Source organism: Festucalex cinctus, chromosome 16, assembly GCF_051991245.1.
Source record: "Festucalex cinctus isolate MCC-2025b chromosome 16, RoL_Fcin_1.0, whole genome shotgun sequence".
In the NCBI taxonomy this organism is placed as follows: Eukaryota; Metazoa; Chordata; class Actinopteri; order Syngnathiformes; family Syngnathidae; genus Festucalex; species Festucalex cinctus.
This window is the reverse complement of record NC_135426.1, coordinates 25,019,289-25,047,134: the sequence shown is the minus strand read 5'-3', so window position 1 is coordinate 25,047,134 and position 27,846 is coordinate 25,019,289. Positions and strand designations below refer to the sequence as shown.

Genomic DNA, 27,846 nt, shown 5'->3' with positions numbered 1-27,846 from the left:
AAAAAACAAAACAAAAACCTTCCATTTAAAAATGTGAAAAATACTTTATGGGTAATTTATGGCCCAGTGCTGCTTTGTAAATTGTTTTTTTTCCTCTCCCTGTATGTTGCATTGTATATTATATAAATATCTTCCTGATTTCTATAAATATATATATAAATAAAGACAAAACTGACAGTATCGCCAGTTGGATGTTTGTTTTTCACTTAAAAAAAAAAAAAAAGGCGGGGGGAACACATGGGACATTTTCTTTTTCTGTCAAATTTTATTTAGAGTAGGAAACCGACATTTTATTGCAGTACACAATCACACTGTTGTCAAAATGCTGTTGATTTCTTAATTATTAAGGCCAATAGTGTTTTCATTTATGCTTTTCACAGAAATTGTCACTGTCCTGTCGTTTAAAATTAGACAAGCATCAAGAAACAAAGACTTGTATTATTTAGAAGAAGAAAAAAAACAAAAACAATATAAAACCAATGACGCAGTATTTGTAGCCAACTGCAGGTAATGTTAGGATCCAGTACATCCCTGGGCTACATAGTCTGCCATCTGCTATTAAAACACCAAATTATGTACCAGATTGGATCTTAACATTTGATATTTACAATTTTCCGGTAAAATACAGTTTTGGTCACTTTGGATACGTCTTTATTAAAAGTGGAACTCGCCACCTGTAGCCTCCGTCATGCCAGATTGGGACGTGATGCAAGAGGTCGCTGAGCCTCATGGGAGTTGTAGGGCTCTATTTTCGTAGAAATGCCTAAATATGTCTAAATATTGGCGCAGCTTGGTGAATTTGTGTCATATTTTATAAATATGACAACAGAGGGCATCAAACCCTCTGAATTGTTGTAGGAATCAGTCTATTGAACGCATTTTTATTCATATTCAATTTTTTTTGTAAATCTTCACACTTCTGCGAAATTACCAACACCCGTTCTAAGACGCATATGTGCAGATTTACGTCGCGTGCCACCAGATTTGAGTCGGCCAGGGAATTAGAGCCAATGATAATCATTATCGTCGAGTCCCCAGAAAGTAAAAGCATTCTTTAAAAGTATGTAAGATATTTTAAAACCAATAGTGGGCAAAGGAAAAAAAAAATGCTTCCAATCATTACTAAAACGCACGGAGAAGGCTTCTTTTCGTATTTTTGTTTGTTTGTTTGTTTGTTTTAAGGGTGGCAAGCAGCATTTGTGTTGACAAAAATATCAAACATTAATGAGGAGCTCTGAGAAAAATATAGATTAAAACCATTTCAAAGTTTGGTTCTGCTTCATTCAAATATACCTCTTAAAGTACACACACACACACACACACTCACACACAGACCGCAACATATGCCGCCACTAATTAAAAAAAAACAAAAACAAAAAACCTTTAAAAAAATAGCAAAAAAACAACCTCTTTTTGACATACAGTAACTGTTGATAACATGTTCTCAAACCCTGATGAACATCCGTCATAAGCTACAAGCGGCTGCTTTTAGAAAAACATAAAATCACAGTAGTCCAAATAAAATGGCTCTATTTCATGTCTGAGAATAAATAAACCTTGACAACAAATAATCAGTGCAGGATGTCGCCTGTCATCAGGGTGTTTTTTTTTTGTTTTTTGTTTTTTTAAAGAAAACTACAGCAGCCGGTTTGTCTTGTAAGGATTTACACACAGTTGTGCAAAGCTGTTTTTAGCATTTACTTGAGATTGTTGATATCCAGCTTAAACTACTTGTAGGGCAAACACATTGCTACGAGTGAGACAAAACTGCACTAGTTGACAACCATGTGCTGCTAGTACAATTAGTGAACAGAACATACTGTCATAATGAAGTATTTCAGCGTAAGCTATTTAGTACAATGGTGTTTCCTTGTGAGCTTTTATTTTGAAAAGTGTAAATCTTGTTGGTACGCTCTCACGCTTGCTGCGTTAGCGGTTAGCAAAGACGTCACACGCTCATGGGCTAGGACGCACCTGCGCTGTGCCGCTAATGAGGTATGTAACTTGTTTGCTTTGTTTCTTTGACTTTATGTTAAAGTAACTTGTTTAACTTGTGTATACTTTTTTTTTTCACTGTGGTGAAGTTGAGGGGAAAATCAAAGGAAACCACTTGAGTCTATTCATACTATACTGGTATTCTTCTTGTGTACTGAATTGTCTTATTCGTAACGTCAAAGAGGAAAGAGTGGCCCTTGAGATGGATATCAACGATATCAATTAAATGTTCAAAGGGCTTTCCATTAGCAGCCAATGCGGGGAAAATATGCGAAGACTTTTAACATACAGCAGTGAGTTGAGATTTTGTCTGTCTGTACAACGGCCAAAACCCAAAGTGTTTTATCCCCCGCCCGAAGGTTTCTATGAAGTGCAACATTCTTTTCTTTTCTTTCCTTTTGTAGTGGGGCAAAAGGAGGAGAACAGAACTCCTCTTCTCAGAAAGCGCAGCGGCTGGTTTGGGAAGTATACGAAGGAAGATGAATGAAAAGAAGGAAGGTGAGCACTCAGCAGCAATTAGAATTCTGTTGTGTCTCAGAATTTCTTGGGGCCCCAGACGGACGTCAGCTTGGGCGCCACTCCTGTACCAAATGTGGGGAAGTCCTCTGCGCTGCTCATGTCCGGGGCCTGGAAACGAGCCACCAACACAAATATGACCAGTCGGACTCTCATTAGGACAGACAAAAGACCAGCGACAGGTTAATGTAAATCTGTTTTTTCTTCTTTTTTTAATATAATTTTTTAAGGTTTTTTTTTTTTAAAAAGGATACTGTATAGCCTACATGCATAAAATTGACATGTTTATTTTTCTTACTAAACTTTCCCTGTACACCGGTATTTGCTAAATGCGAGAGTAATGAGAAAATGTTTTTTTTTTAAACAAAATGTTCATGAGTCAGAAGTATACAGTCACACTATTCTTGAAACACTTTGGGAAAATGGGAAAAAACAAGGCCAAAATCGCCTTCCTCCTTCATTAAAAAGGTTTAATGTTACATTATGCAGATTTTAAACATTTAATTAAGTGATTCTTTTGTGTACCATCCCACTTCCACCGTCAGGCATCACACGTGTGGTGCCGTCAGGTCTCACCTTGTTCCCGGCAGCGTTCCAGGGGGCGTCACGCACCACGAAGCCTTTCGCCGGCGTCCCGCTGCCGTCGTCCGGTCCCCCTGCGCCGGCCCCGCCTCCTCCATAGCGCGACGGAGGCTTCATGTACGCCGCCATTCTCTCGGTCTCCGTCACGCTGAGCATCTACAAGAGTCGCAGGTGCGTCAACGTGAAGCGCGTCCGCTGTCCTCGTCACGTCCGATCAACGGACGAGCTAAAATCTCTCACGTATTCCTCCTCCAGGTTGATCAGGTGATCGATGGCGTTGTCCACCGTCTCGGGAAGGCCCGTGACCGTCACTTTGTCGGGTTCGTCGGAGCCAGTCGGAGGAAACCGGATGTCAACCTTGAAAACACCCACAAGCATTTTTTTTTTAAATATAAAGGTAAATTGTCAGTTAACCAACCATTAGTACCGTTATTCCAAAATATAAGGCACGCAAAATGACCAATTGCAGACTGAAATCTTGCAGGCCCTCTTTAAATTTTCCAGTGAACATTTAAAAACTCAGATAAGGCCTAGAAGAAACAATTTTTTTTTAAAAATTTTTTTTTTAAACTGACATTCTGTCCTAACTATAATCAGTAAACAGCCAGCCAAACCTTGAACTCCTCCATGAGCTTGCGGATGACTTTGCCACGGGCGCCGATGATGCGGGCGTGTGTCCTGGGGTCCAGGCGCACATCTTGGCTCACCATCTCCTGCAATTCGCTCACCAGCTGCCGAATGGCCTGACACGCCTCCTCCACGTTCCCCTCGTACCCCGAGACGTTGATCAGGTCCTGAGAGATGGCAAAAACACAAAACGGATGAATCGAGATATTATTTGGACCCGCATCGGTACGGCCACACACCTGCTGCTCATCTCCTTTATCGGGGAACTGAATAATGACGTCGTGATCTTTTCGTATCTGAGAAATGACGGCCCCTTTCCGGCCGATGATCTTGGGATGAAACTTGGGCTCGACCGATATGGTCGCCTTGAAGCTCCGCAGCACCTGTGACCAAGAAACCCGAATCTCTGTGAGAACATTGGGACTTTGGTGAGGAAAGGTGTACACTTACCCGGTCCTCTTGCTCTGCCCGGAGCTCCTTGGCCCGGGCCAGCAACCCCTGCTTGGCTCGCTGCACGTTGGCTACCAATCCCGTCACTTTGATCACATCCTGCTGCATCTCTGGCTGCGGCACCCAGATGTTCACCTGCAAAGAATTTGGACCTTACCCTCTATTATTTCATTGAGGACAATGAATAGTAACCTCATATTCCTCCATCATTTTTCGGATTCCGCTGCCTTTCTGCCCGATGATGTAGCGATGAAGCTCATAGGACACCTCCACGTCTTCCGTGATGGGCACCAAAGCCTGAAGGAGGAGAATAACACAGGAAAACAAACGGACGTGACGAGGGATGTGGGACGTTTAGATCATCATAAACTGCAAGAACCTACCAGCAGGGCTGCTTTGGCCATCTCGCACTTCTCAGCTCGCCCCGATATGGTGACGACGTCGCACTTCCGGGGGACGAACTCGGCGTCCGGACAGACATCACCGTTCTCCTGCGGCAAAGCCTCTTGACCTTGGACGACGATTCGAAACAGTCAAAGCAGTGCTAAGCGCGGGACGGAGACGGTGCATTTGGAACCTGCGCTGGCGTCGTCTCTCTCGGGGAACTTAATCTGGACCTCGTGCTCGCGGGTGATGTGCTGAATGCGGCTGCCTTTGGGTCCCATGATGGCGCGGTGGTAGCGCTGTGGGATCGTCACCTCCACGCTCACCTGAGACTCCTGCTCATGGGAGGAGCAGAAGACGACAACAGCATGCTTCAACAACATTGGAAAGCACCAGGAAGGGAAAACTTGTTTTGATCACGGGTCACTTGTAGTTCGGGTGGTCCACTATGGAGGACCAAAACTGCCAAAATTAAAAATAAATACATGATTGGCTGGCAACCATTTAAACATTTAACATATTGATTTTTTTTAATTATATTTCTTTTATCCATTGTTATTTTCACTTTATTTATTCATTCATTCATTCATTTATTTATTTTTAATTTTGGCAGTTTTGGTCCTCCATAGCCCACAGGGGACCATTCTGCGGCACCCGTCCTCATTAGCTCATTCAGTGCCAAAAATCCATTTTAGTTGGGCTGTGAATGAGATGGGGACATGCTAACCAAATCCATTTGGGATTGGTCAACGCTTCCTACCAGGTCCTCGATGATCTCCCGTATGCGTTTCTTGACGGCCTCCACGCAGTCCTTAGCTCCTTTCAGGGAAACCCGTTGGCTGTTGGCCCCCGTGCGAGGGAAGCTCACGGCCACGCCGCCGTATTCCTCGGCCAGCTCCCGCAGCACCTGGCCTCTGCGGCACACAAAATGGCGGTGGTGGCGTACGTCCACATCCATGCTATCCTCCAACACGTCATCCTTGAGAGGATATTCCATTTATACACGGGTGGCAGGGATTATAAGCTAAATAATCTAGCCACGTGAAGACGATTACCAGGTTTTTGACCAGGCGTTCCAGTTCCTTCTGTGCCTGACGAACAGCTTCCTCTTTCCCCACAATGGTGATCAGTTCTTGCGCCGTGTCGTCAGCTGATGGGAAGATGATGCGGGCGCCCGTCCTGTCCCGTACGCGGCGAATGTTGGCCCCGCCCCGTCCGATCAGGAATTTGTGGTACTCGGCTTTGGCCTGCAGCTCGGCTGTGAAGTTGTTGACTTGCTGAATGGAGGAGAGCAAACGTGAAGTGAAACCAATACCGACTCCTACTTTGAGCATCTTTTTTGCCCACAATATAGAATATAAAATACCATGTATTGAAAAATTAGCTCTTCCTTCGGACAGAGTGAGCCCCATCAACAGCAATTCTCTGGATTTATTTGTCGTCTACCTTCTCCTCAGCCAGCTGCAGCAGTTGCTTCTTGGCCTTCTCCACCTCGCCGGCGGGCCCCCTGATGGTGACCTTGTCCGAAGTGGAGCCCTCGGCGGGGAAGTGGATGTGGACGCCGCCGCATTCCTCCATGACGGCACGGACCAGGCAGCCCTTTGAGCCGATTAGGGAGTTGTGTAGCTTGGCCGGGATGATGACCTCCGTCTCTTTAATGTTTGCCTGGAGGAAGACAGACACAGACACGCGAGGCGTCAGTGAGAACTGCTATTATAAGTCTGCGAGGCTCAAACTCACCAGTTCCCTCTGGATGGCGAGGATTCTATCTCTGGCTGCCTCGCAGTTGCCCTTCTTGCCCGTGATGACGATCACCTCGGAGTTGCTGTTCTCAGTGGGCAGGTCGATCTTGGTGTTGGTCTCCTCGCGGATCTGTCGACGTCACGTTTTGAGGACACGGCAGCCGAAACATGCTCCCAAAATGTCTCTGCCTTTTACCTTTTTGATGTTGGCGCCGCCTTTGCCGATGATATTTTTGTGAAACTGCTTGAAGATGGGAACCGAGAGCGAGAAGCTATTCTCGATCTGCATACAGGTTCAAGTGCGCGTCAGGTCAAGTCGTTTTGAGGGTGGCGTTTTGGCTGTCGTACCAGGTCGGCAATCATCTTCTGGAGGAACTTGGCGCACTTCTCTACCTCGCTCTTGGGGCCTCTCAGCTGAACGACATTACTCTTCTGCGCCGGGTCAGGGAAGTTGATGATGACCTGGAGGTTGACTGGATTAGACTTGGTTCTGCAACGCTGAAGGACTGAGACGGCCCAAGAGACCCTCACCTCAGGAAACTTGTCTCGGACTTCTTTGATCTTCTCTCCCTTCTGGCCGATGATCGTCCGATGGAACTTGTGCTCCACTATCAGGTCTTTGGTCCGCTCGTTCTCCTGGAGTTGAAAGCTTTTTTTTTTTTTTTTTTTCTTCCACTCCTTCTCGCTATCTGTCAGCGTAAACGTTGACTCACCATTCTTTGGACCATCTCGATGAGTTCTTTGCGAGCCAGCTGGACACCCTTGGGGTCTCCCTCGATCCGGACAAGGCTGCTTTGCTCAGAGTCTTGCGGGATTCTCACCGACACCTTGTACTGCTCCTTAATTCGGTTGACTGGAAAATAACAGATGAATGCAACTACAGTATGTGTTTGTTTTTCTGAATGCGATACTCACTATTGGCACCATTCTTCCCAATGAGATGCCTGTGGAAGCGCTGGTCTATGAGCACCTCGGTGTAGTCCATCCTCACAAGCTAGAAGCACGTAAAAGACGCAGTGAGAGACTTGAAAGGTGTCAGAAAGAGAAGAGGACAGTGGACATGGACATTCCCCACACACCAGGTCCTTGATGATTTCTTGTATTTGGGCCTGAGCCTGCTCCACCTCCTCCGTCGGCCCCTCCAGGCTGATGCGCTCCTCGCCATCGGTGAACTCGATGTGAACCTAAACACACCTATTGTTAATTAACAGCATGCAGAGGTGGGCGCTTCCGTCTCTCCGCCTGCCCCGTCGTTGACGGATGCCCATGTTTTCGGCGAGGGCTTTATGATGTGAAGCCTTGAAGCAGGATTTTGTCCGTCGATTGGATCAGTGTGACCGATACCTGTGCGGTCGTCGTCCAACTTTCATTCTAACTTACCCGAGGTAACTGCTGTGTTATCCGCCCGATGTTTTGTCCCTTCTTGCCGATAATGAAGCGATGCAGCCAGGCCGGAGCCGTCACGTCCACCACCATCACACTCTTGGCCTGCACGGCATTATGGGAGAGGGAAAAAAAGTTAACATCAGACGTTTGACTTCATGCCCCGCCCGTCCTCCATAAAACATCAGAAATTTCCATTGTCAGTAGTTTAACTATTAATATACAGCAAACTATGGCTCCCCCGATGCTTATCTTGTAGTTGAAATGTATTAATTCAACATACTTCCTTTAGACCAATTCCAGATTTGTTTGATTCACCGATTAAGACCAATTTAATTTTGTTTAATTTTTTTTTATGCATTTTAAAATATGATCAAGAATCTATTTTTGGGACACCCTGTGTTTACTGTTATTATGGGAATCATTCTTTGCAATATGGTATTCCACATTTTCCACAGCAAAATTCCAAATTTAACAGATACATTTAAAAAAAATATATATATACACCTCTATAACCTTTTTTTTTTTTTTTTATTACACAACATTTTAGTTCAGCATTAGCTCTTTAGCATTCATGTACAATTTCTACAGAAATTGCATCCTCTCGTAACTAGTACGTTAGTGACAGACTAGTCTTACATTCTGACTTAATTCTATTTCTGGTTACATTGCTGCCATGGAGTGAGGACCCGCTGCAACTCTTTTTTTCTTCTCACCTTGGAGTAGACCTGCGTGAGTGCCGGCCCGAGCTTGTCGGGCTCCCCCCTAAGGATGATGGTCTCCGAGCCTGAATCCAGGGGGGGCATTTCCACTGACACTCCCGTGGATTCCAGGATCTCCTGCAGGGTGTTGCCCTTTGGGCCGATGATGTACTTGTGCTGCGACTTCTTCACCTCCACAGAGATTGTGGTGGTTTTTCTTTTCTGGTGGGTAAGAAAAATAAATTATTCTTATTATGTGATTCTGTACCCACAAAAAACATTTTCTTAGTATTCTGTCACATTTTTTCCCTTCTTACTTCGACATTTCTACATTTTAGCCTGTCTTACCAAATTAGGCAACAGATTCAAACATTTCCAATAACAGAAATGTAACTTCAAGTTTTTTAAACAACTGTTTTATGATTTTGATTTTTTTTTTCAACACTTCCATTAGCAACAGCTATTTATTTTTCACATTAAATGTCTATAGAATATACATTTTGTGCAATTCTTTTCTGCATTTTTAGGAGTTATCAACCTTTTCTGATCCCAGGGACCCCTTACAAAAGCATTGAACAAAGCTACAATATGCACATCTAAGTTTTTTTTTTCAATTTTCTAACATATATTTATAGATGATTTAATGGAGACATGCAATACTTCCACTACCGTTGCTGTGAACGGTGAAACTAGTTATGAAGGCGCAGCAGTCAGTGTTGCCAACTTTGCAATTTGGTCTCTATTAGCAACTTCATGAGTTTTTGGAGTGAAAGAAGCTTTGAATGTGTTCCCATGTCTCCACACCTTGTCGTCGTAGATGGCACGGATGCGCCCAAGTGCAAGGGCAACGGCCTCCTTCTCCCCGGTGATGACGATCTCGTCCTTGGGCAGGCTGGGCGGGGGGACGCTGATGCGAGCGCCCGTTTCCTGACTCAGCTCCTGCACCAGCCGATTGTGTGGGCCGGCGATGAAGGGGTGGAAGGCTTTCTCCAGGGAGAGACGCTCCACAGCACGCTTGTCCTGATGGGTCAAAAGGGAGGTAGTCCAGAGTTAGAATAGTTTGGGATTTTTCATTATAGTTTTTATTTCAAATTGAGTTTTGTTAGATTGAATTTTTTTTTTTTTTAGCACTATTTTTTCAAAAATGCTTCATTTTGGTTTAGTTTTTATTAGGGGATAAACTGATTATTGGCCAGGCCGATTATCTGTGCCGTTATTTGGTATTTTGACAAATATTGGCATCTGTCTTTTTACGAATCTGAAGGCTGATAAAGCTGGCATTGCACTGGGCGGTGAATTCTTGTGAACGTAGCAAATTTAGGGTTTTCATCAGGATTTGCAAGATGTTCGCACTGCAGACAGTTTTTATTTGTCGCAAAGACATTTCGAACATATTAAGACAATTTTTCCCCGTCTGTGAAGATCTTTTGAAACCTTTTACGAACCATGACGAAAATCTAAAATTAGCTACATTCGCAATTTAGCATGCATTTTTCATTTATGAATTTATTTTAATTTCCACTTTATAAAACATGATGCTGACTGAATTCCCTGCACTTTTTTATAAAAAAAAAAAAAAAAAAATCTAAATTAAGAAATTATGTTGACATTTTTTAAAACGTTATTTATAGTTTAGGTAAATATTTACTAAGTTTTTAATTTAGCTTAACACACGCTGATGGAAGCGCCCTGCAATTTTTGTCTACGCTGTCTATTCTGTATATGCTTAAACTTAAAAGAAAAAGTAATTTAAAAAATAGTGCTAATATATATATATATATATATATATATATATATATATATATATATAATTTTTTATTGCAAATTAATATCGGTATCTCACTCGTGTTCTGCTACCCATTAGAAGCCTAAAACATTCTGAATTGATCAGTAACAATAATGTCTCCAACACAGCCAGCTGGCCTTCCCCATGTCCAACCTGCTCCGCAGAGATCAGCAGTATCTCATGGCGCGCCTTTTCGATACCGTCCTTGGTACCGGTGACGCGGATGTTGGCGCTGGGGTCGTCCGAGCGTGGGATAACGATCTTGGTAGCCGTCTTCAGTTCCAGTTCCTGCAGCTTTTCGCCGTTCTTGCCGATGACAAAGCGATGGTGCTCCTTGGGGATGACAACAGTGGCTGAAGCCTGGGGACACAGGAAAGGAGATAAACTGGCATGGTGCTGATTTAATTATTATTATTTGTCTACCTGATCTAACCTGAGTCTGCAGTCGTGCTACAATGTCCTTGCGGGCCTTCATGACAGAGTCCAGTTTGCCAGTGACCATGATGGACAAGCCCTGGTCTTTAGCCAGAGACAGCTCAATGTGGGCTTCTGTCCGCTGCATGATGTCCAAGCACACTTTTGCTTCTTCGCCCTCCCCGAACTGGCTGTTGTCCTTGTAGCGGCGCTCATCGAGGGGCACGTGGAACACCTGCGACGTAAGTCAGGCTCTTGCTTATTTTTAAGAGACGATTGTTCAGTCATAATTGGTGATAATTTCATTGAAAATTTTCTTATTTTTTTTGTCACAATTTTTTTTCCCGCACGAAAATGAAACTAAAATAGAAGCCATTCATTGAGACGATGACGATAACTAAATTTCGTCAATGACTACAATGAAATTCACAAAATTCAATCAGAAGAAGAAATGAAATGCAGATGGGAGAAAAGAACCACTCAGATACTGTTCACTGCACTTTATTTAATGTTCAAACGTCTGTACATTCATTGTGCAGCTGTAAGATTAATCTCAGGCAATTATGCACTTTTTTTTTTTTTTTTTTACTGAAAACTAAGTTTTAAGACGGCATATTGTCAGTTAAAACAGTCACTGTTGTGTTAAATGTCACATGTTTAAACTAGTAACAAATGGGTGCGTTATAATTTTCAATATAAAAGTTTAAATGTATACTGAAAGAAAACATCGACTTGTCAATTTAGTCAACTAAAATTGCTCTTTAGTTTCGACTAAAATTGTATTAAAACTAAGATACACTCAGATGACTAAATTATTTTAGTCGAAAGACTAACTAAAACTAAATTAAAATGTCTTGTCAAAATGAAAACTGGTCATGATGAGTGCAATGTTTGCAAACCCACCTGGGTGATGACCGACGCTTTAATGGGCTTGATCTTGCTCCCCCACGCAGGCGCCGCCTCCCCTGCCTTCTCCCCTGGCGCACCCTTCTCCGGCAGCGGGGGGAAGGCCTCCAGGTAGGTGGGGATGTAGGCCTCATCCTCCGGGACACAGCCTGCACCAAACAGGTGAGGAAGACCGATAAGTACGCCAACGTATTTGCCGGAGGTGTGGAAGTACGTCGCATATGTGCGACTCGCAAGCAAGTCTCAAGTCGTAAATAAAAGCAGACTTTCCAGGCTGGCCACTTGTGTAAAAGGCAGCTAGTAAAAGCTCCATTTACCTTTGACGCTAATGAGGTTACTTGCAATAGAAAATGGGTGGATGGATGGTTGTTTGTTGAGATGTGCCCTGCAGTTCACAGTCCATGGGGGGGGGCTCCCCAAAATATTACCTGTAATCTCCCGGTCCTTCAGGCCGCTGCGGTGCTCCGCAAAGCTCTCGGGGGTCAACACTGCCACTGAGCTCATGGTTCAAGACTTCTTCCGCTATTCCACTGAGGCAAAAGAGTCAAATGACATAACCGCTTATTCTCGACAATAAGTTTGTGACCGCTTCTATGATGTGTGTGCAAGGCAGACAGAAAACAAATGGCCACAAAAAAACAGGCGCGCAGTGAAATCATACCCAGCCAGCAGATGTGACAGGGCCTGTGTGCAAAGAGTGCTCGAAAAGCTACCCAGACTAGAGAGAGAAAACCTCCACGACAGTACAATTTGTCCAAACTCCTCACTTGAGCGACAAGTTAGCTCATGTGACCGCATTTAAACTTGCCTTCAAACGACAGTTAGTTTGTGACAAGCAAACTCGTTCCCGACTGGTTGCGTTTGACAAGGCAATTAATTACTTGACGTTGTTTGTAACTTAGTGGAGTGGAGCACATTGCCACCAACTCCGCAGCTGCATTTTGTGATAGTCTCAACAGCAAATATATTTTTAAAAGCCTTCAAATCTCAGCAGCTGTGAGAGAATAATTTCATAGATGTTTTAAAATGTTCACTATCATCATTAATCTGTTGATTCCCCCCCGATTTAATAGGACAAAATCCCTGCATTTACAAATACATTATTTCAAACTGACAATAAAAATTTTTTACAAATATACAGTATTATGATTCAGTTACTGGTTTGTAACATGTCAGAAAATGTTGATCTTTGTTTTCCAAAGTAAAGGCAGATGTCTTGTTTTGATTAAGCCACAAATATCCGTCTGCTCTCATTGAGAACCACGGAAATCTGACAATTTACTGTCTAAAAAACAAAAAATTGATTATCAAAACAGAAGTCAATTAATTGTTGCTTCTCTCTAACATCAACGGCTACACAGGTGCGGTGTTTTACCTGCAAAGGTCAATTGCCAGAGAGTCCGTCCAGGTAGAGGCGACCGTAGGCGCTTCAGTTCAAGTCCGTTTTTCAGCTCCTGAACATAAGACAGGCGTAAACGCTTTCAATCATGAAAGCAGCTACATTCGGCAAATCCTGACACAGCATTTTCAGTTTAAATAGTAACTTTTTGGCTTGTTCGTACTTGTCAAAGTAGTTTTCATCTATAAAGATTTCAAAGTGCCTTGTAGTACATAGCTGAAATCTATACAGTGCAGTGTTTACCTTACATTACTCATTTTTGCCTCCAAGTAATGAAACATGCTAGCATGGCAATGCTCAGAGAGCTGTTATGACAGCAAAACCATACACGCTTAATTACCTCATATTATAGCATTTGCACAACAAATTCATTGACAACTAGTTTTAAAATCCACAGTCGAGATTAACAATTTGTTCAAATATTGTTAATTAAATAGGGTTGGTGGCAGGAAAATATTTGCAGTATTTCAATATCATTAATTACAACAATTTTAATTATGGAAGCTGACACTCTTATTTGCTTTTGCGGGCCAGAACTCGCCCTTGAGTTTGGCATTTGTTTTAGACTGATAATGTTTGGCAATCATTGAATTTGCATATTCCTATTTGATATCTTCGTCTAGTTCAACCAATGGGTAATGAGGATAAACGGGGGTTCAATGTAGCCATGTGCATTCGAGATCTCTGATCAAGAAAGGAAGACGGAGGGGGCTAACACAAAAGCGTTCCTCCTAAAGTGGTACTTTCTGAGTTTTTTCTTTTTTTTTTTCTTTTTTTTTTGGGGGGTGGCGTTAATCCAATCTCTAGCCGGTCGATTGCGTTAGACGCTCGGGCTTGGCCGTGAATGCCGGTTGGCTTGAAAGCTAACAATTTTTTTACATTTAATTTTTTTTAATTATGTTCAATATGGCTCAAATAACCCACGTCGCTACAGAGATGATAAGGCGCAAATACATTTCTTATGATCAAAAACAATACCAAAACAAGCCAGCAGCCCGATCGCTCGCTCCAGCGCACTAGCTCCGGTGGCGCTAACCTTGCTAACCCTGCCTGCGTCTCTTTGTGGCTGCGAACTGGCTTCTTATCCGACGCGGAGGACGTGCAGCATCCATCACGGTGTTGTCGTTTTGAGAAGAATGTAAATAATAAACAACATGCAAAGGTCTCCTACCTTACAGAGAGAAATTGTATCAGAGGGTGTGAGTTTGACAAGTGATGGTGTAAACACTGATGTGATTGGTCTAGGAACATTTCCCCTGATGGGGCGGAGTGATACGACGAGATGCGCTGCGGCCGAAGACTGTCCAGCCAATTGCCGCAGTATGTTTACGCCAGCACAGCATCCAAATAAAATAGACCCCAGTGATTATAATGCAGTTATGATAAGAGTATAACCAGTGGTCACAAAAACTTAAAAAAAAATAAAAAATAAAAATAAAAAGTTTCTTAGTATTTTGTTTTTTTTAGCTATCATTAACAAAGCTATTATTGACAAAAATATATAGGTAGTGCGACTGCGTCCAAACAGTAAACGTAAAATGATTTGATTTTTTTTGTTGTTGTTGTGTCGCGTATTTTGTGTTTTGGACGCTAGGTGGAAGTCGCATTCCAAAGTAAAACACAGCTAATGCACAACTTCATTAGTCAGACTCAGAACGACGTGTCTGTTATTCACATGAAATGAATAATTAATACAAAATAATATTTTTTTTAATATTTTGTGAATGGCAAATACCTTGTTCGTAAGCGTAAACTTGGTTAAAAGTAAGTTGTTGAGGTTTGTATCAAAATGCATACTATTACCCGGGTTGTGGTGTTGTAGCCTTCACAATAAAAGTTAATTACCAAAGTATTATCAGACATTCCGTGTAAATGTTTTATTTTGAAATTCATTACGGGATTGTTGATTTTAAATCGCGAAGCTTGATTATATTTATCTCCGTTGAGGGAGGGTGTGTTGTCCTGTCTTCAGTCCGCTCCACTCGCTCCTTCTGCCGGATACAACAAAGAAGAGTAAAAAAACCATTGTGGGTTGAGGGACCGGCAAGTGTCCTGTAACTTTTTTTGTGGGGTGGATTTTGTAGTTATATTGTTCATTTAGCTCGTACAGTATTTGAATTTCTGTCGCTTGGACTTCTAATCCTAAACACGAGTGAAAGCCGTTTCGCCTAAAACAATAATGTTGGAGCGCACAGCAGCCGAATGACTGCCAAGTAATGTTTACTTGCGTCCGACCTATCCTGGTGAGTTTTCTTTTCCTTATTTCATTTCTTTTAATTGGACGTTTTACTAACAACTTAACTGTGCCGGGGCCGCTTGTGTGCAATGAAATACTTATATTTTATTGCACTACTGCCCGGTATAAATTCATTTAAAGCGTAACAAACATTCTCTGCTGAGAACTACTGAGCAAACCGGTATGTATGTCATTTCATAAAAAGGGAGTTAAACTTGTAGTAGTAACTAACTAATAATTCCTCATGAAACTGGAAGCCACAGAATGCTTAGTAACATTTCATTAACATATGAATGGGGGATGTTTTTTCCCCAATTCCCCCACCCCTTTTATGTGCCTTTGTGTGTGTCTGTTTGTCCATACACAGACCAACGTGGAGCTTGTTATGGTTGTCATCTCTTAAAAGCATCCCCCACATACTTTTATGCACACTGACCCACCGATTTCCACAACAGATGGTACTCACACCCATATATCGCACACACTGCATCATTGTGTTAATGGAAGCCCTTTTAGGCACTTAAGAGTTTTGCACAAGCTGGGCAGATTTAAAGCATCACGCCGTATTCGATATGTATCGGATTTACGGTCCAAACATATTTACAGGAATGAACCTGGCCTGAGTGTGTGTTAAGTGTCCACTAGACTGGATATTGAACAAATCAGGTCAAGGGGAGACAAAAGAGAGGATGTCAGATTGTGATATGGGGAGAGGGAAAAAAAAAATAACACCATTGGGTTACTTTTTTGACCCAGCAGTTTTAAGAGTGTATATATTTGAAAACAAACATCTGTACTTTCAACCACGTCTATGACTGACTACATAACAAAAGAGTGTGTGTGTAATAGTGAGAAAAAAAAGCAGGTGGCATTTCCTGTCACATTGGACAATGGCAAAACCTACAAGGGCACAATATTTATGTCCTTAAAACTGGAGTAAAATGGTAAATTTGACAATTAAATGTCTTGTCAGTATAGTTTGTCTCACCCGCCCCAAAACCCCCCATCTTTCCAGAATGAAACCCGAAACCACCTCCTTTCCTCCAAACAAGTTGACTGACTTGAGTGGCACACGCGTGCCGTTCTCCAAACTGGTCGGACGAGCTGGTTTGCGTTCTCTCGAAGAACATGGTGTCGAAACTGGCACAGCGAGGGACTGTCCGTACGCTTTATCACATCTTATTTTATGTGCAATCTGCAACGACAAATTTATTTTACTGACTAATTGCCGCTTGGTAGAAATCAAGTCAAAAGTGTTTTCCTTTGAGGTAGCGTAACAAGGATTTGTATACATTAGCTGGACTCGACCAGTTTGTATTGGTTCAATTGTTGTCATACTTTTGCCTCCTTAGGTTGGATTTTTGTGTTGTTTGGTGATCAGCGCTAATGTCCTTGACACATTTAGCCGCTCAAAGTCTTCCATCTTAAGTGTTTGTTTTTTGGTTTTTGTTTTTAAATATCTGGGCTTGTGAGGGAGTGACAGCAGAAGCACTTGACTACTTGTGTAAAGTTAATTTTCCACTCCAGGCCTCGTGGCAATTCCTTGTTTACAAGAGATTGTAATCGTATTATGCTGTGAAACTATCAGTGTGCAACAGAAGATTATCAAATGTGCCTCGGGAAGTGATGCAATTTAACTACAGTAGCAGATCATTATTGCAGTATACGGTACTGTACAGTGTATGATAAATTCCTGCTTTTGTGAACTCTCACTGGTTACGAGGCCCGAGACCTTGTGCGTAAAGCAAAAGTATGTGAAGAAAACGCATAAAGAGGCCACAAGATGACAGTAAATGACGTAAAACTGAGGATCATAAACCACCAACACAAATTTTTACCACACAGAAACATGAACCCTTGTTACATAAATGACAGTATTCAGTAGTTAACTTTACACAAACAAACCACCTTCATATGAAGCTCATTAATAGCATTACCTAGCATACAAGCTTCAATAACATGCTAGCACTAATTGACGTGACATGGGCTAACAAATTTGCACGCTAGCACTTTACAAATATAGTATGTGTGTAGAATTTAGTGACATTTAGTAGTGAACTAATAGAATGCAACAACCTAAATTCGAAGCGTGTGTATTTTGAAGTACACAACTTCGCAACCCTACCACTAATTTACTATACTCGTGAAGTTGTTCTTCTGGTATCTGTAGCAGAAAGATGGCGGCGAACATGTCAGACATGGCGTGACGGTGATCTATGTAATATAATTAACGATTACTACACCTACGATTTAAAAAAAAAAAAAAAAAAAAAAAGTAGTTTCATGTGATAGAACATATTATTGAAATTAATAGTGTGCTTTTAAAATGAATGAGTTGTGCCTTTGTACAATAACAGTTGGGAAACACTGTTGCACTCTACAGTGTATGCTATCTTCTTGTTCTACTTTCCTCTAATTAGTCTTTTAATTTCTCCTCAATAGGTGTGGATGACGTGTTCAGGCGGTCAATTTCCCTCAGAGCCTGGACTCTGATCGGACAAGACGCTCTCCCGCTACCATGTCCACCGAGGAAGCAGCTCAGCCACCTGCCCAGTTAGCCGAGGTCAAATCCAGGCCGGACCTCCCCCCAAAGCCGATGGAGCGAGCATCCTCCCTCCCTTTGGAGGAGGACGAAAGGCCCGTGAGCCCCTCGGGCGTGAATGTCAAGAGGATGGTGAACCAGTTCAGCAAACACCGGGTCGCGCCGGCAAAAGTGACGCGAAAGCAGGTGAAAAAGCATCCAATGATAAGCCTCAAGCCGGCTCCTGGCAGTGGCTCACTCCAGCCGCCTCCGCTGCCCAAGAAGAGGACACGCCTCCCGCAGGCGAAGAGCACGGAATCCGAGGACGGCGACGGCGTCTGCGCCGAAGGAGGTCGCTCAGGTACTCTTGTGCGCTAATTACACTCATTAAAAAAAATAAGAATTCTGCCATGGTGTACCGCTTTGTGTAGGTGCGGCAGACGTGTTCTTAGAACTATGAACAGGTTCTGCTGGTCACATGACTAGTTTCATATTTGGTGTGTGTATGTGTGCGTAAGAGAGATCATCTTGATATGTTTATTGGTGTAAATTAGTCACATCGTAGGTACCGTCAACAATAAGCAACATGACAGAACCGGTGACATTCTGTGAATTGTTGCTTGCTTTCAATGTAAAACGGTTCTCGACGTTTCTGTCTTATGAAACAAGATCACTTCCCTGTTTTAATTCCCTGTCATAACCTCAGGTGGTTGAAGATGTAACCCAGAGCAGCATATTCACTATACACAGCAGAGGTCCTAACTGGAATCATACATTTACAAATATTTTACAGACACATTATGACGCTTAAAGGCGTTTTTTAAATTATTATGGACACGCTGCTGCCCTATGCAGTTGCACATATTGCACATGCCAGAAACCACAACAACTGACTACCATTATTATAGTGTGCTTACTGTTTAATTGAGTGAGAGCAGTCCAAAGTCCAGGCATCGTGCTTTTCTTTTATTGGTCCGTTTCATATTTATATCATAAAATAAACAGGGGTGCTCATCAAAATGTTAAAAGGTCAAATGTCAATGTAAAAAATACCTCACGCTTAAATAAAAATGTCAAAGAAAATACAAGATATAAAATAGGTTATTTTAAATTGATTGTTAAGATACAGGCCTACAGTTTATATGTAGATGTTTCGCATGTGTTGACCAACAACGCATGTTTCATAAACACTGTTCCATTTTCTTGATGAGGCAAGTTAATACATTGGTGTGTATATATATATGGTGTACCTTCATTATCGACGGGAAGATCTTCTTGACCCGAAAGTCTGCCATGTAGACACCAAATTAAAAAAAACAAGTTTTGATAGTGAATGAAATGAAAGTCCATGAACTAAATGTTACCCTGTAATGCAAATCTCCTTCATCAGATTAATGAAAACTAGCATAGATGTTCAAACAACTGCAAAGTTGGAATCTAAAAATGTGCTCCTCTTTCACCGCTCTCCCTCTCACCAGTCTCACGTCATTGGTCCGTATTTGGTTTTAGCATAGCGGCCCTCCAAACTAATTCATATTTAAAGATGCCACTTAAGCGCTGGGCTGTGTTTACAGAGCGAGCAGCTGACTCGACAGTCCAAACAGAAAGCAAAAAAGCCCTAAGCAACAAATTCCACATTGCTTCCTGCAGACCCCGATGGGAAAGAGGTGGACGCCCAGCCCGTTGCCGGGAAAGCAGAGGACGAGGATGTTCCAGATGGGGCTCCCAGCTCCTGCGGCGACCCGAGCTGCTGCTGCGCGTGTCACCTGCAGCGGCCCGGCATGAAGCTGGTGTGGGTGCCGCTGCGAGGGGAGGACAGCAGCGAGCTCTTGGAGGAGGAAGGCTTCGACTTGGCCTGGTCGGACGGCGAGAATGGTGACAGGCATGCGGAGGCGGAGGAGGAGGGAGATGAGGGGAGCAGCAAGGCTGATGATGAGGAGGTCGAGGGTTATACTGCGAGTGAGGAGGCAAAGCTAGAAAAGGCAAAGTTCCAAAACTCTTTGGGTGTGATATTGAGCGAGCCGCCGAGAAGACTCTCGGACCCGGGACCTCACTTTCCTATGTTACATCCTAAGGTTTCCCCTGTGCTCCCCAAACTGAATACATTTCTGCCAATCAAGCACAAACCCACCACGGAAGAAGAAGATATTTATGAGTCCAGAATACCCACAGTTGATCCCAATTACAATAAGAAAGCCGCTCAGGAGGCGGACATTCCTCAAGTCAGGTTGCCCACGCCGGCTCGTAGGTTTAAGCCCCCGGAGGTCCAGCGGGATGCCGGTTCAGGGTCGGGGGGTGACGACGCGCCGCCTGCCATCCCTCCCCGCATGCCCATGACACAGGACACTCGTAGCTTCGCGCACCTGGCCGCGGCGGAGGAGCGGACGTTGCAAGCCAGTCCTCGGCCCCCGGCCAGCCCACTTTTGCCTCACAGACCCCCGCCGCTAATGCCAAAGGGAGATTACAGCAACAACACCGCCGGGCAGCGAAACGGTTTGTAAGCAACGTGCAATTCCTTCAATCTGCGGGGTCAGTAAATGATGACCGACATGTGTTTCGTCGTTTAGAAGGAGAGAACGGTGAAGGAGGGAAGGAGGATTCAGCGGAAGAACCGTGAGTTTGCGACCCATCATACACACGGACCAGATTTTGTCGTCGTTAATCTTGTCTTCTCGTTCTTCCTGTTGCAGGTGTGTGACTAAGCCAGAACTTTCCAACAGCTGGAAGTCCCGGCTGCAAAATGGTGAGTCATCAAGTTGTAAAACATGTGCAGTAAACCCCCCCCCCGCTAGTTGCGGGAAATGAAAGAAACCAAAGCATGTACAGTACAGGCCAAAAGTTTAGACGCGGTGTGTCAATTGCTTTCTGCTCATGACTATTTACATTGTAGATTCTCACTGAATGCATCAAAGCTAAGAATGAACACGTGGAGTTATGTACTTTAAATGTGTTACATAAATAGTTACGTCATCTCTCACAGTGGCTACTTTCATATTTATCAGAGCTTTGGAGCCACCTTGTGTCATTTTAGGGCATTGCATCGAGGCAGCGCATTTGCTTGTTTGTCACCCCATTAGAGCCTCTGTACCAGACCTACCGGGCCAGCGTCATCACCAAAGAGATCCGCCGGCAGACGGTTTGCCGGAACATCAGCACGACGACGGCGGACTACACCACGGAGTTGCCGGGTCGCAACGAGGGCACCCTGTGGCAGAACCTCCCCAAGGTGCGGGAAAGTGGCATCCTGGAGCAGCTCACGCCAGAACAGTGCAAATACCAGGAGGTGAGGGTGGATCCATCGGCTGGCTTCTTTTGGACTCCGGCAAACGTGGCCTTGAAATGCGCTCGCTGCTCCACGCAGAGTATGTTCGAGGTTCTGACGTCGGAGGCCTCCTACCTTCGCTCGCTCTACGTTCTGACAGAACACTTCCTGGAGAATCGGGAGCTGGAAGAGACGCTGGTCATCCGGGACAAGAAACCGCTCTTTTCCAACGTCCTGCGGGTGCGCGAGGTCAGCGAGAGGTGAGGGGAGAAGCAGGTGAAAGCGTGAAAATGCGGTCAGGGAGCCAACGTGGCAATTTTCTTTTAGGTTCCTGAAGGACCTGGAGGACCGCGTGTTTGAGAACATCATGTTCTCGGACATCTGCGACATCATCCACTACCACTCCCAGCACAACTTCCCGGCCTACATCGACTACGTCCGCAACCAGATCTACCAGGAGAAGACGTACACCTCGCTCATGTACGGCCGCGCCTCGCTTTCTCTTCTCGCGCAACGTGCGCCCAACGCCCACGTTCATGTGCGTGTGCCGCAGGAAGAACAACACGCATTTTGCCGCCGTCATCAATCGCCTCCAGGAGTCGCCTCAGTGCCAGCGGCTGCCGTTCATGTCCTTCCTGCTGCTGCCGTTCCAGCGGATAACGCGCATCAAAATGCTGATTGAGGTGAGGAAGGATGAAGTGGATTAAAAACATCTCGTAAGACAACAAAGCAGTCCAGTTGCCATCAATTTGATGCCCTGAGAATGAAATGACCTGAATGACTGAGATGTTCGAGCAATCGAAATATGAAAATGATTCCTTCATCTAGGTTGTAGTTGACGGAAGCTAACGAAAACTAAAGTTGAAAAAAAAGTTTTTGTTTGCTTTAAAAAAAAATATCTGAAACTGCGTCAGTGGTGTTGTTCGTCCGTACAGAAGAAACAGTTGTTTGAGAATTTTAGTTTAATTTACTTTATTACTGGGGATGGGTCTAAAATATCGATATACTAATATCGAATCAATATTCCTTTTCATAGCCCAATATCGACTCATAAAACCATGAATCATTACTTTTAATATGGCTTTTACGAGTAAATTAATGCGCCAAATGGATATAAAAACACAAAATATGGATGCATAATTATTATGTAATATGGCTGTGTCTCTTATAATACAGGTACATTTGTTTTTATTTATTAACCACTGGAACCTTATCTATATCTGTCACAGCAATGTAAATGTCGCTTTTTTTGCTAATTTTTTTACATAGCGCTGCAGTTGTAATTGGGTTCAATTAGGGGTGTTAAAAAAAAATCGATTCGGCGATATATCGCGATACCACATCGCGCGATTCTCGAATCGATTCAATTAAAAAAAAAAATCGATTTTTTTTTTTTTTTTTTTTTTTTTTTTAAAGAGCTCAGAATTGTTCATTCGGTAGTCTTACCGATTCAACGTCTTATCATCATTGCCTTTTTTTTTTTTTTTTTGTGTATGTGTGAATCGATTTTTAAACTTCCATTTTTAATGGAAAAATATTCAACAAAACGTCTGACTTCGGGTTCGGATTCACACCTTGAGCATGGAAGAATGTTATATGAACGGAACATTAAGCCTTAATATTTTATTTTAATGCTGTTCAAACATGAAACAGATTACAACCTCTATAAGACTGAAATTTCAGATAAATAAATACATTTTCATATAAATCTTACACTCTACAAGCTTACTGATTAGTATTTTCTAAATTTGAATGAAAAAAAATCACAACAATCGACTTATAAATTCGTATCGGGATTAATCGGTATCGAATCGTGATTCGAATCGTCAGGTACTAGGCAATTCACACCCCTAGGTTCAATTATTATTTACTGTTTTAATCAGGTCATGTTAAATAAAACATACATGTTACATGATTAATGTAACTTTATTGGATTTAATTATAAATGTAAATATTCATATTTTTACAAATGCACCAAGTAAGAGAAAGAAGTTTCTATTTTGCAGCATTGGTACTTTAGGGAATCTCTTCCATATAAAAGTAAAATTTGTACTGCATGAAATCCTTAACGGAATCGAAAATCAATGTGAATCCTGAATCGGATCGATTTTGGAAATCTGAATCGATACACAGCCCTATTTATTACATAAGACTTAGTGCCGTTTTTTTTTTTTTTATTTCGCACTTGAAAAATACGCCATACAGAAAAAAAAACACACAAACAAAACTAAAATGAAGCATTTAAAAAAATAAAATAAATCCAAACTTGTTCTAAAACTTAATGAAAACGGACTGATTTAAAAAAAAAAAAGACCAAATGAAATGAAAATGAGCTATAATGCAACATGAAAAACTATTATAACCCTGGTTTAGCCCGAGCACATACCAAACACGCCCGTTTTGTCACTCTGACATTTTGTCCGCAAGCATTTCAGGCGAATCCTTTCAAAGCCAACGTCGGAGATCATCGCACTGTGTTGGGTTGTGGAATGTCCTCATTACGACATGTCCCGTCAAGTCTCGCCGCAAACACAAGTAACCTCTTGTTGGCAATCTGACGGAGAGAAATGTCAGGTAGTTTGTTTGTTTGTTTGTTGTTCCAGAACATCCTGAAGAGAACAAAAGAGGGGACGAAAGAGGAGCAGATGGCCTCCAAGGCTTTGGCCTCCGTCTCCAAGGTGATGTCACGATCTGACTCATAGTTTGGGTTACATTGGATGCAAAAGGCAACTGACATCATTGGTGCTTGCACAGATCATTGACGAGTGTAACACAGAAGTGGGGAAGATGAGACAGATGGAGGAGTTGATCCTCATCTCCAAAACGCTCGAGTTCGACAAGCTCAAGGTAAGCGGGCTTGCTTTAACGTTTTGCATAACGGATTGACCAGATTCCAACAATCGCTTCCTTTGCAGGCCATCCCCATCATTTCCCAGACTCGATTCCTGGAGAAGAAAGGAGAACTCCAGGAAATGTCCCGAGGAGGAACCGTCTTCCAAATGAGAGTCAAGTTCAACCCCATCTACGTTTTCCTCTTTAACGACCTGCTCGTAATTACCACAAGCAAGAAGGGGTGAGAGACACTTTTTTTTTTTTTTTTTTTTTTTTTTGGTCATGACAAGCGTGCTCCCAAAACCTCAAATTTAGCGCAAGCGCTGCTTATTTTGCTGCCTGGCCTGCCCTGCTTCTAACAGCGCCGAGCGCTTCGTGGTGCTGGACTACGCCCACCGCTCGCTGGTGCAGGTTCAGCCCCTGGAGGACGACAGGAGCACGGGGCCGTTTGAGAACTGCTTCAACCTCATCCTGCTGGAGAACCACAACGGGCGCATGATCGAACGCCTCATCAAAGCGCCCTCGCAGTCAGTAACAAAAGCGTCGATAATAACAACGATAACGTCACTTTCAAGATTGTTTTCATCTTTTGGGTCAGGCCAGACATGCACAGGTGGATGGCAGCCTTCCCAAACAAAGAGGAAGATGACGTGGTCTATGATGCCTGGGGTGAGCACATACAGGACCAAACGGTCACATTTCCTTGTTAGTTGCTTTTGATTTCAAGTATTCATTGTGTCCGTGTTTGTGTGTGTGTCAGACTGTCCTCAGGTACAGTGTGTGGAGCAGTATGTGGCCCAACAGGCCGACGAGCTCAACCTGGAGCCCACCGAGATTGTCAACGTGATACGCAAAACAAACGAGGGTAAGGCAAATTGGCCGGGATCCTTCCATATTTGCATTTTTAACTGGCAATTGAACATTGACGCATTGCTGGTGCTTGGTTGAGCTACTTTGCTCTGCTGCCACCTGCTGGTCATTTGTGTAATAACTACCATTTCTGCAACCGTTCTTTGCAGTTGAGGCTGCATTAAAGCCTTATTTAAGCTCTAGCATTTAAAAAACAAACCAAAAAATAAAAAAAAAACGTATAAATACGTCTTTGGGACACTTAAAAAACGTATTTATAAGTTATTGGGAGCAAGTGAGTTAAAATGAGTATTTAAAAAAAATTCTGATTGCCAATTGAAAATGTAAATGAATTACAGACAGATTTTGCAGCTGGCATCGTTAACACGGACCCTCCCTCCTCGCACCCGTCCTTCTTTTCGATCCTCGTTACCGCAACCGTCACCCCTGCACTTTAGCAGTTTATTGATTATCTTTTCCTGCATGAACAAAATCAGAACGGCTTTTCCGCCCCGTTTGTGTGCTTGGCGACCCCCCCCGCCCCCCCCCAAGGTTGGTACGAGGGCATCCGGCTGTCGGACGGCCAGAAGGGCTGGTTCCCCGTCAGCAACATCATCGAAATCACCAACGAGCATGTGAGGAGGCGCAACCTGAAGGAGCGCTATCGAGTCATCCAGGCCGCCAGCCAGGTCACAACCGTCAAGAAACTTTAATTAGGACGTTCAGTTTCATCACACAGGTAACCAGTGACAAAATGGACAATTATTGATACTGCTTGTGTTTTAATGCTGAAATGGAATGTACACACAAATGCTGCACTGTGAAATATTTCCATTGTAAAAAGTGTCAAACAACAATAACAAAGTGTACATAAATCCAAACGCAACAGTTGCTTGGCGTTCTGGGACGCGTTTTTATGCTCTGACGCCAAAAGATGTTCCTCACGGCGGCGGAATCGGCAGCAGGAATTCGTCATAATGCTCCACGTCGTCCAGTCGACGGAATTGCGGAGGCGCTGCCGCAACGTCGGGTGTCCCCTCGCCGACCTTCGATTTGATCAATTGTTCGTTCATTCCCATTGGAGGTTTACAAATGGCCGATATTTTGCAAGCCCACCTGAGAATCATTCGGGTCTTGGTAGCCCAGCGCGAGAAGACAAGTGACGGCCCGGTCCTCCTGAGCGCTCAACTGGAGAACCATCTGGGTCGGAACGTCGTCATTGGACCTCACCCAGGTGGGGCCGCCCAGGACGCGGAATGCGTGCGGTCCACGCCGGAAGGGGTCGGCTCGAGTGGGAGGAGCCGGGCTTGTGCACGTGAGCGGCGAGGGAAGGTTGAGCTGGAAGTTGCGCAATGCCGACTAGAGAGCGAAAAATAACCGATCAGGGGTTGCAACATTTTCTGCTTCTTTGATTATTAAACAGATTGGCCAGATAGTTTTTTTTTTTTTTTTTTTTTATTTATAATTGGTTTGTTCTAAATATTTAACCAATTATTTATTTTTCAATGCATTGTACATGTAAAAAAATGTATTTTACACTGAACACAAATTAAAACCATACAATATACTGCATGTAGAAGTTTAAATTTCATCAATACTATTTTTAAACAATGTAAAAGTGCCTTAATTTTTTTTTTACACTGAATACATCAATTATCACTCATTTAATAAAAGGTTTAATGGTCTATAAAATACATTTATTTTCTATGTATCCGTAAAGTATGTATAAATTATTTTTGTGTTACTTTGTTTACACTAAACGAGTGAACCAATTTAATCAATTAGTAAATGCATGAATAATTGTTTATTTTTAAACTGAACACATTAACCCATTGTCGAATACTGTAGAATGATTTTAAATGTAGAACTGTTTGAGTTTCCATTTTATTATTCACACCAGATAAACTAAGTTAAAATATCTCAATTTTAATTTATTCTATTATGTTAATGACATGAACTAATGTTAATATGTATACATATGTAAAACTGTGCACTTGCAGGGGTCACCAAGGTGGTGCCGGCGGTTGCCCCGAGGACCAGGCAGCCTCGTTTCCACCGACGGTATCTACTCTACTCGACAAATGAGTACAGTAGCCAGGCCTGTTCTAAAAATAGTTCATCAGTGACGAGACATTGTGATTTTCTATGTATTTTGTCGACGTGATCATTTGAAAATGTAAAAGCCCTGCAGGCCTAAATGCCAGAGATGTATCGAAATAAAATATTGATGTCAAAAGTGTATTAACTGGAAGCCCTAAAAGGTATTTCTCAGCGTCAAAAAGGTTGTTGGAACCTTCTGGTTTTGGACACTTACCCCCAAATGGCTCGCAGTGTTGGGGATCGTTTCCCCCCACGGCGTGGGCTCGGTGTGACTTGGGGGAGGAGGTGAAGAGGAGTCCCGGTAACAAGTTGGGGTCAAAGCCGGGGACAAACCTGGTCGCGAGGGTGCTCGGCCTGCAGCCATGTACAAAGGCATTTGAGAGGGCTGCTGCAGGGTCCTGTGGGACGACGGCAGCTGCACTGCACGGTGAGGTCTCTGTTTTGAGGGATGTGGATGCCAATTATGCTTTAGCTACATGCGGGAAAGTCAAGTGGGACACTCACTTTCTCGCTCATGGTCCGAAAGTTGGACGAAGTTCTGATTAGCTCGAGTAGCCTTTGGCTCAGTTGCAGAGGTCTGCTTCAACGTGGGGTGAATCACAACATTTAACTCCGCCCACAACGAGTTTTCGTTTGTTTTTTAAATCGCAGCGCTTGTATGCAGGTGATTCCAATTGTAGCTCATCAGCAAACTCTGGAGAAGACGGTCACGATCCTCACCTACCGACGTGGAAAACGGGTTGGATAGTGTGCCCCGAGAACCAGGGTTGATAATTAATGCTCTAAAACATTCGGTTCAAAAGTTAATTAAGAAATTAATGATTTGGGTACAGTACCACATATCCCCAGCAGATGGCGAACTCCCTGGAATGGTGACGATTCACAGGTTAGTTTATCTGGTTTTCAGCTCGTTTGTAATTGTTCAATAATGTGATGAAACAATAAGCGGGCCATTATAAGACGCGTATCATTAAAGCAGCCAAGGATATATAGTTAAGTAAACAAAACAAGAATCGTTGAGAATCCGTGTAGGTGGTCGATGAAAGTCGTCAAAGTTGAGAGGAAAACGGAAAGCAACTGAGGTACGATGTAATACTGCCCTCCTGTGGATGTCTGGTGTAATTACGTTCTGGGTAGGATTGACTTCGTGAGCTGTTAATA

The 27,846-nt window shown here is 43.2% G+C and overlaps 3 protein-coding genes across 11 annotated transcripts; 1 reads left to right on the top strand and 2 right to left on the bottom strand.

Moving 5' to 3' along the window:
* Nucleotides 1–253: 253 nt before the first annotated feature.
* hdlbpb (high density lipoprotein binding protein b) lies at nucleotides 254–14,141 on the bottom strand. The gene is made up of 28 exons (XM_077501214.1): nucleotides 14,057–14,141; nucleotides 12,862–12,940; nucleotides 11,915–12,016; nucleotides 11,484–11,635; nucleotides 10,600–10,815; nucleotides 10,320–10,526; nucleotides 9,185–9,400; nucleotides 8,396–8,602; nucleotides 7,677–7,784; nucleotides 7,376–7,480; nucleotides 7,212–7,290; nucleotides 7,010–7,149; nucleotides 6,828–6,932; nucleotides 6,645–6,758; nucleotides 6,493–6,579; nucleotides 6,295–6,426; nucleotides 6,001–6,219; nucleotides 5,610–5,831; nucleotides 5,315–5,533; nucleotides 4,748–4,889; nucleotides 4,554–4,681; nucleotides 4,363–4,467; nucleotides 4,171–4,305; nucleotides 3,960–4,103; nucleotides 3,708–3,887; nucleotides 3,334–3,450; nucleotides 3,088–3,249; nucleotides 254–2,622 (listed from the first exon to the last, which is right to left on the bottom strand). The coding sequence occupies exons 3-28, from the start codon at nucleotides 11,988–11,990 to the stop codon at nucleotides 2,530–2,532; spliced, it is 3,810 nt and encodes a 1,269-aa protein (XP_077357340.1). The 5' UTR covers nucleotides 11,991–12,016; nucleotides 12,862–12,940; nucleotides 14,057–14,141; the 3' UTR covers nucleotides 254–2,529.
* arhgef15b (Rho guanine nucleotide exchange factor 15b) lies at nucleotides 1,924–26,826 on the top strand. Of its 8 annotated transcripts, none has more exons than XM_077501221.1 (25): nucleotides 1,924–1,995; nucleotides 2,400–2,699; nucleotides 3,057–3,264; nucleotides 3,349–3,490; nucleotides 8,406–8,605; nucleotides 9,198–9,419; nucleotides 10,295–10,559; nucleotides 10,647–10,822; nucleotides 11,534–11,648; nucleotides 17,564–18,003; nucleotides 19,293–20,135; nucleotides 20,210–20,255; nucleotides 20,333–20,385; nucleotides 20,720–20,925; nucleotides 21,004–21,164; nucleotides 21,232–21,384; nucleotides 21,458–21,587; nucleotides 23,508–23,582; nucleotides 23,659–23,751; nucleotides 23,820–23,977; nucleotides 24,099–24,263; nucleotides 24,335–24,405; nucleotides 24,497–24,601; nucleotides 25,138–25,324; nucleotides 26,586–26,826. In XM_077501221.1, the coding sequence occupies exons 10-24, from the start codon at nucleotides 17,640–17,642 to the stop codon at nucleotides 25,296–25,298; spliced, it is 2,784 nt and encodes a 927-aa protein (XP_077357347.1). In that variant the 5' UTR covers nucleotides 1,924–1,995; nucleotides 2,400–2,699; nucleotides 3,057–3,264; nucleotides 3,349–3,490; nucleotides 8,406–8,605; nucleotides 9,198–9,419; nucleotides 10,295–10,559; nucleotides 10,647–10,822; nucleotides 11,534–11,648; nucleotides 17,564–17,639; the 3' UTR covers nucleotides 25,299–25,324; nucleotides 26,586–26,826. The 8 variants fall into 8 exon arrangements, with proteins under 8 accessions (XP_077357347.1, XP_077357346.1, XP_077357342.1 ...); XM_077501220.1 differs by having other exon boundaries at nucleotides 25,475–26,826; XM_077501218.1 differs by having other exon boundaries at nucleotides 1,947–1,995; nucleotides 2,400–2,493; nucleotides 2,552–2,699; nucleotides 25,138–26,826.
* Nucleotides 25,163–27,686, bottom strand: LOC144004199 (uncharacterized). 2 transcript variants are annotated; one of them, XM_077501223.1, is made up of 5 exons: nucleotides 27,522–27,686; nucleotides 27,190–27,405; nucleotides 26,900–27,121; nucleotides 25,702–25,944; nucleotides 25,163–25,631 (listed from the first exon to the last, which is right to left on the bottom strand). In XM_077501223.1, exons 2-5 carry the CDS (start codon nucleotides 27,199–27,201, stop codon nucleotides 25,527–25,529), a joined length of 582 nt encoding a protein of 193 aa, XP_077357349.1. In that variant the 5' UTR covers nucleotides 27,202–27,405; nucleotides 27,522–27,686; the 3' UTR covers nucleotides 25,163–25,526. The 2 variants fall into 2 exon arrangements, with proteins under 2 accessions (XP_077357349.1, XP_077357350.1); XM_077501224.1 differs by lacking the exon at nucleotides 27,522–27,686 and having other exon boundaries at nucleotides 27,190–27,486.
* Nucleotides 27,687–27,846: the final 160 nt, after the last annotated feature.

Excerpts from the sequence above, each read along its gene's own strand:
- hdlbpb (XM_077501214.1), bottom strand. The coding sequence starts at position 11,990 with ATGAGCTCAGTGGCAGTGTTGACCCCCGAGAGCTTTGCGGAGCACCGC. Across the intron at positions 11,636-11,914 it reads GAAGGACCGGGAGATTACAG|GCTGTGTCCCGGAGGATGAG; the intron begins GTAATATTTTGG and ends TGTTTGGTGCAG. Across the intron at positions 4,306-4,362 it reads AAATGATGGAGGAATATGAG|GTGAACATCTGGGTGCCGCA; the intron begins GTTACTATTCAT and ends AATTCTTTGCAG.
- arhgef15b (XM_077501216.1), top strand. The coding sequence starts at position 17,640 with ATGTCCACCGAGGAAGCAGCTCAGCCACCTGCCCAGTTAGCCGAGGTC. Across the intron at positions 21,588-23,507 it reads GCATCAAAATGCTGATTGAG|AACATCCTGAAGAGAACAAA; the intron begins GTGAGGAAGGAT and ends TTGTTGTTCCAG. Across the intron at positions 24,264-24,334 it reads CTCATCAAAGCGCCCTCGCA|GCCAGACATGCACAGGTGGA; the intron begins GTCAGTAACAAA and ends CTTTTGGGTCAG.
- LOC144004199 (XM_077501223.1), bottom strand. Across the intron at positions 25,945-26,899 it reads ACACTGCGAGCCATTTGGGG|TCGGCATTGCGCAACTTCCA; the intron begins GTAAGTGTCCAA and ends TTCGCTCTCTAG. Across the intron at positions 25,632-25,701 it reads AAGACCCGAATGATTCTCAG|GTCGGCGAGGGGACACCCGA; the intron begins GTGGGCTTGCAA and ends ATCAAATCGAAG.